Source organism: Pseudomyrmex gracilis, unplaced genomic scaffold (genome assembly GCF_002006095.1).
Source record: "Pseudomyrmex gracilis isolate BER0280 unplaced genomic scaffold, ASM200609v1 scaffold_2492, whole genome shotgun sequence".
Taxonomy (NCBI): Eukaryota; Metazoa; Arthropoda; class Insecta; order Hymenoptera; family Formicidae; genus Pseudomyrmex; species Pseudomyrmex gracilis.
Genome location: NW_018023076.1, coordinates 8,045 through 13,799, shown reverse-complemented (window position 1 = coordinate 13,799; position 5,755 = coordinate 8,045). Strand labels below are relative to the sequence as shown.

Genomic DNA, 5,755 nt, shown 5'->3' with positions numbered 1-5,755 from the left:
ACATAAGCCAAATATTTCATATAGAATTATAGTTTCTTGCACCAACACTACATTATTTAATTTTGCAACTTTTTTACATAGTATTTTATATATGAACTTACCAAAACCTCGTAGTTTTATACTCAACAGCTTTAATCTTTACGGAGGTTTGTTTGGCTTACATATTGGTGATTCTGACGTATTGTTTTCTCTCGATGTTGTCTCACTTTTTACCAACATACCTCTAGATCTAGTATTGATCTCAATAAAGTTTGTTGCTCTACAGTTTGCTTTTAGTTCAAATTAAACAACAGTTCGAAGAGTCCGTTTGAATTTTGCGAAGTTGCATAATTTCGACGAGAGAAAAAAAATACTTAACATAATTATTGTATTGTGTTTAAGATCATGAGAACATCTGTCTCGTACGTTACGTTAATGACTCGGATAATAACATGTGAGTTTTTGCCATCTGCGGTCTTGCGGTTTCTTTGTAAGTTGATCGTCGAGAAAACAATTGACGAATAAACATACTTTATTTTTTGTTGTATTTGCACGGGTAATTATTGATCTTTTGTCGTCGCAGTTCTCTTTTTATTTTTCACTTATATTTTCTGAGACAGGACAATAGTTATTAATCAAAAACAAACTTATCAAGTTTTACAATTATAATGTAAACAATTCTTAAACCTAGAAACAGAGCAACTTTTTTATTACTCTATTTTTTTTTTAGTAATATTTTTTTTATAACGTTTCTATATCGACAAGCAATCGTATCGCCGGTAGATATATCGAATCATTAACGCAGATAGATAACGTTCGTTATTTTACCGCGTGCATTTGAAAATACAAGAGACTTACAAGGTGTTACTTTATAAATCTACAAAAAAAAAAAATATATTTATACGATTATCAATTTTTCTTTTCCTAAAAATATTATTTGCTGCAGTAGCGCTGGATACGTTCGTACTTTTTTTAAATATAATTACATTTGATTTTTTATAACACAGATATTGTATAAAATCGCGCTAAATTTAAAAGAGAATCGATTATTCTGCATTAAAAAAAAATAAATAAATAAAAAATTCTCCAATTAATTTCTATTTACTTCAAAGACATAGAAAGTCGTGTAGATTTTGTCCTCACTTCGATAGAAGACTTAATAACTGTCTCACACGGTGTGTGCTCACTTTGTAACTCGATGGATATACACAACCGTCTGATTATACCTTGTCGATAGTAAAGTGTGTATCGAGAGAGAAACCCACGACTCACTTTACTCTTCATAAATATGCGACGCGCTTTGTTTTCCATTGCGTGTCATTAAAGTCGTCGCTTCTCGACAGACACGGCAATTTTCTTTTCGAAATTGTTTCAGAGAGTATGCGCTATGAGACTTGCAAAGTCTCTTCCGCGTTCGAATTGAAATATTCGACGAGACGCGCGATCGGTGTCGATCACAGAGTGTTGTCTTTGATGAAAACGCGAAATGTCGACGATCTACAACAACCGCTATTATTATCTGAACAAACACTTTCTGATCGTTATCGGCCAATGGCCGTATCAGTCGCGACTGAGAGCCAACGTGATGCTCGCCATCACGTTGTTTTTTCTTTTCAGCTTGACGGCGTTCGAGGTGTTTAAAAAACGGGTTTCACGATATATATACGCGCGTCCATCAAGACTCAAACTCTAACATATGTTTCTGATATTTCGCAGTTCTGGGGCCTGATAGCCGGGATAAAAAACTTAAACATCGTCATGGAGAACAGTTCGCCGCTGCTGGTGAACAGCTTCATTATCGTGAAATTAACCAATTGTTTCTTCAATAAGCACAAAGTCCGTAAAAATAAGCTTTCTACCTGAAAGTGCGAATAAACTAATCATTATTTTGTAATTTTTTTAATCGAACGATTTTTTTTTCGAGTTGCAGATGAAGAAACTTCTGGATGACATTGAGGAAACTTGGAAGATGAAGCAAAACGGTCCGGAGAATGAGATATTGCGAAGTTACGCGGAGAAGAGCAAGATTTTCTTCAAGCAGTACGCGTGTGAGTTGTCCTTATCGTAAAAATTGACACATTCACTCTTCGTGTTATTGTAAACATATTAAAAAAAAACCATCGAGACATCAGAGATACGATTAAATTACGAGGGGGAAATTCATGAAAAAACGAGACGTGTGTGTCCGCTCGGTTCCAGTCGGTCTTTATATGATGTGGTTGTTTTACACCACGATGCCAATCGTTGTTAACGGAGTGTATCGCTTTTTGCCAACGAACGACACCTATTCAGCCAGATTTCTGTATTCGTTTGGAACACGTTGTGGACATGGACAAATACTTCAATCTGTTGATGTTTCACGGATTCATCAGGGTGTTCTACATAGTTGCGGTACCGATAGCTCTCGACACTTTCTTCATGCTTTGCGTGAACTATGTCTGCGCGCTGTTCGAGAATATACGGCGAGTTTCGCTGTTTTTTTTTTCGAAATTCCAGACAGCGGATCGACTACAAGACGACTTAAAAAAACCGTTGAAAATGTCGAACATTTAATAATAAAATAATATGATACAATAACAGAGACAATAAGACGATTTTAAATCGTCTTTTGGAGACGTGTGCTGTCTAGAATAATTTCATTTTTATAAACGATGTTAAACGTATATAACGTATTTTTGCTTTTATCGGATACAACTTGGAGCGAATACCAGCACGCACAGACGTATTGTTCAGCTCGAACATAACGGACGACAAGAATTACGACATCATAGTATACTGCATCAAGTGGTACAAACACGCATTGAAGTAAGTACTCGGTACTGTCATAATATTTCAGACACCCTGTATATGTGATATAAGACATCTCATTTTTTTTTATACGCAGCTTTTTCGAACTGCTCTCATCCACTTTTGCAACGTCTTTCCTCTTCGTGCTTGGAAACACACTAGTATGTTTGAGTTTCACCGCGGCTGAGGTGAACAAATTTGTTTTTTTTCTTCAATTTGCTTGAAGTTGTTGCGCTTCGGTATCTAATAAAATGTTTGTTGTTTCAGCTGATAGTGGTGGACGTTCAGTTGGATAAAATTATCAGAATAATTGCCAACAATGTGGCGCAATTGTTCCACCTTCTGTCGTTGAATTTGACCTCTCAACTACTGATTGATTCTAGCAACGAATTTCAGACAGTAATGTGTGTATTAATTAGCGAATAATATAAAAAAATCGAAAGATTCTAATTTTCTTCCAAGTGTTAAGATTTTGAAAAAAAAAACAAGTAACTTCGCGCGATTGTTTCGCACAAATTATTTTTCGCGAACTGTTTAAAGCGGTAATCGTTATTTTTTAATTTTTTTTTTGACGAAACACACGCGATTGTTTGCATTTGAAAAATTGATTTGCAGTTACAGCTGCAACTGGTACGCGACTTCGGTGAGATGCAGACACTTGTTAAGACTGACTTTATTACGCGCCTCGAAGCCGTGCCAAATAAAAGCGGGCAAGATGTACGTAATGTCGCTGGAAACTTTCAGCTCGGTACGTGCAATAGAAAAAAAAACGTGCAATAAATAAAAAGTCAATTAACACTTGACTTGAAAAATCAGAACGTTCTTACGATGATTTTATTTATTATTGCAGATCTTGCAAGTGTCGATATCTTACTTTACGGTGCTCACGTCAATGCAACTATAATGAATCTCGCGCGCAACGAGAAACCATAGTTTAACTTATATAGTGATTACGCTATCTTGATTGGTTTTTTTTTTTTAAACATTAGTTTGTGTAAATATACGTTAAAAGAAAAAAAACATACCTGCGTGTACAATTTTGTTTTGGCGCACCGATTGAAATATTTTTAAACTAAAATAATTTTTAAATATTAATCTTACGTTAGTATACGTACTTGTTGATTATTTCGTTACATAACATGTGCAATGCGATACAAGAAGTTGCGGCAGTTCGCCGCTGTATGATTTTAAGAATTGAAATTTCAATTCAAAAAACACGTGTAAAAATTTACATGTGAACATATGTATATGTATATATATATATATATATAATAGAACATTTCAGCATAACATCCTGCAAAGTGGCTCGTATGATCTTAATCTTATTCATTTCTTAGTTATTACTTCAAGAAAGCCTTAAGTTTTTTTATTAACAGTTCGCCTTTTTTCAGCAGCAACCGAAAGTCTTTCGTTTTTGTAAAAGATATTTCCAAAGGTATACACGCACGAGCGCGGAATTAATTTTCTTCTTTGTGTCCTTTGTGTGGTTCACGCAATAGTGCGTGGTTACTTACGTAACGGTGCGATCGATCGCGCTCTTCTTAACACGCCGTCATCAGCCACGCAAATTTCCACCGTTATCATTACACGTTGGGTGGATATTCACCGACGGAATACGAGATAAACGTAGAAGATTTACTTTGGCGATCAGTTTTACAGACACACTTCAGTTCTCGGAAGTAAATTGGAATGAACGTCGCAGATCGGCCAATGGCTCGAACAATCCGGTTTTAACAAATAATTTCTCTCCTTCAATCTCATCTTCGTCATCGGCAGTCAATTCTGTTTGCAAGTTGAGACGCAATACATGTTTTTTCTTTTTATTGTTTTCGACAATATTCTCAGTATATTTTGACAACTTTTTTATTTTGCATCAGATGTGCGGTCTCGTGGCAAGACTGGGATCTCGTGATCGAATGTTCGTCTCCTATTCATCATCGACCTGATGTGTTTCGTGAAGTTCTTCAACTACCTGTTTAACGCTCGTAAGGTAAGGAATTCACTTAAAGCACTACCAAATACGTAACATGATGTCGCACGTGAATGTTAACAACGGTTTAAGCGTCTTTTCTCGTTCGAAAATGAGAGACAGCTGGCGATTGGCGACGTACGACGCTCAGATCAAAATTTTAAGCGACTAAGTCAACAAAGGCAAAGAGCTGACTAAGAACTACGCGAGTAAAAGGTTTTAAGAGGGTATTGGATATCGACTATAAAGACCTGTAAACCGATCTTTCTAAAATTTCCACTGGTGTCGTATTTACTGCATCAAATCAAAAATGCTTCTACAAAAATAAACATATTGTGCAAACATTTCTCGCTAAGTAATAGCTTTTTTGGTTGTCAAAAATAAGCAAGTTTTTACTACTACAGTTTTCTTCTATAACCTCATTATATATTTGTGTGATAGAATTGTTTAAATTTATATATATATTCTATTTATTATTATATTATTATTTATTATTATTTATTTATTATTATTTATTTATTTATTAAAAAACCTAGTAATGAACAAAGTACGAAAAAGAATATATAAGACATTCAGACTATGGTTGTCTAGTTGATGAGAAAAAGCGATTCTCGTAATGACGGTAGTAGATTGTCGTATGCGCACGCGCGCTATTATAGTGAATAAAAAACAGAGTTTAATAGAGCATTATATATCTTTTTTCAAAAGTGCTATGTAGTTTTTTATATAAATTTGCTTTTGTATAAGCGCTTTTCATGTACCTTTGTAGGTAGAAGCGTGAAATTCGAGGGGAAAAAACGGCAGTCATACGATATTATAAGTTTGAATACAGTTATATTTTTTGTTTCTTCTTGTAAATATATATATGTATCAAGGTTGGGTAGTGTCTAGTTAAAAAGATAAAAGTTAAGTTAAAAAGTTAAAAAGTTAAATAATTTTAACTTTATCTAGTTACATTTTTAGACTCTTATCTTTTAACTTTATTTAGTTATATTTTATCGGTAACTAGTAACTTTTTAT

At 34.4% G+C, this 5,755-nt stretch overlaps 2 protein-coding genes across 2 annotated transcripts in view; both read left to right on the top strand.

Moving 5' to 3' along the window:
- The first annotated feature begins 1,305 nt into the window (after positions 1-1,305).
- LOC109862843 (odorant receptor 13a-like) lies at positions 1,306-3,802 on the top strand. Its single transcript, XM_020442995.1, is given in 10 exon segments — positions 1,306-1,612; positions 1,696-1,815; positions 1,910-2,027; positions 2,179-2,285; positions 2,287-2,529; positions 2,660-2,784; positions 2,864-2,954; positions 3,034-3,170; positions 3,382-3,514; positions 3,617-3,802. Coding segments are annotated over 10 exon segments (1,275 nt in total). The 5' UTR covers positions 1,306-1,465; the 3' UTR covers positions 3,671-3,802.
- A 275-nt stretch (positions 3,803-4,077) lies between these two features.
- The window catches only part of LOC109862842, a 5,984-nt gene continuing 4,306 nt past the window's right edge, over positions 4,078-5,755 (top strand). The window contains exons 1-2 of the mRNA XM_020442994.1: positions 4,078-4,558; positions 4,644-4,756. Of these exons, the coding sequence (XP_020298583.1) occupies positions 4,712-4,756 (45 nt within the window). The 5' untranslated portion in view covers positions 4,078-4,558; positions 4,644-4,711. The remainder of the gene's footprint in view (positions 4,559-4,643; positions 4,757-5,755) is intronic.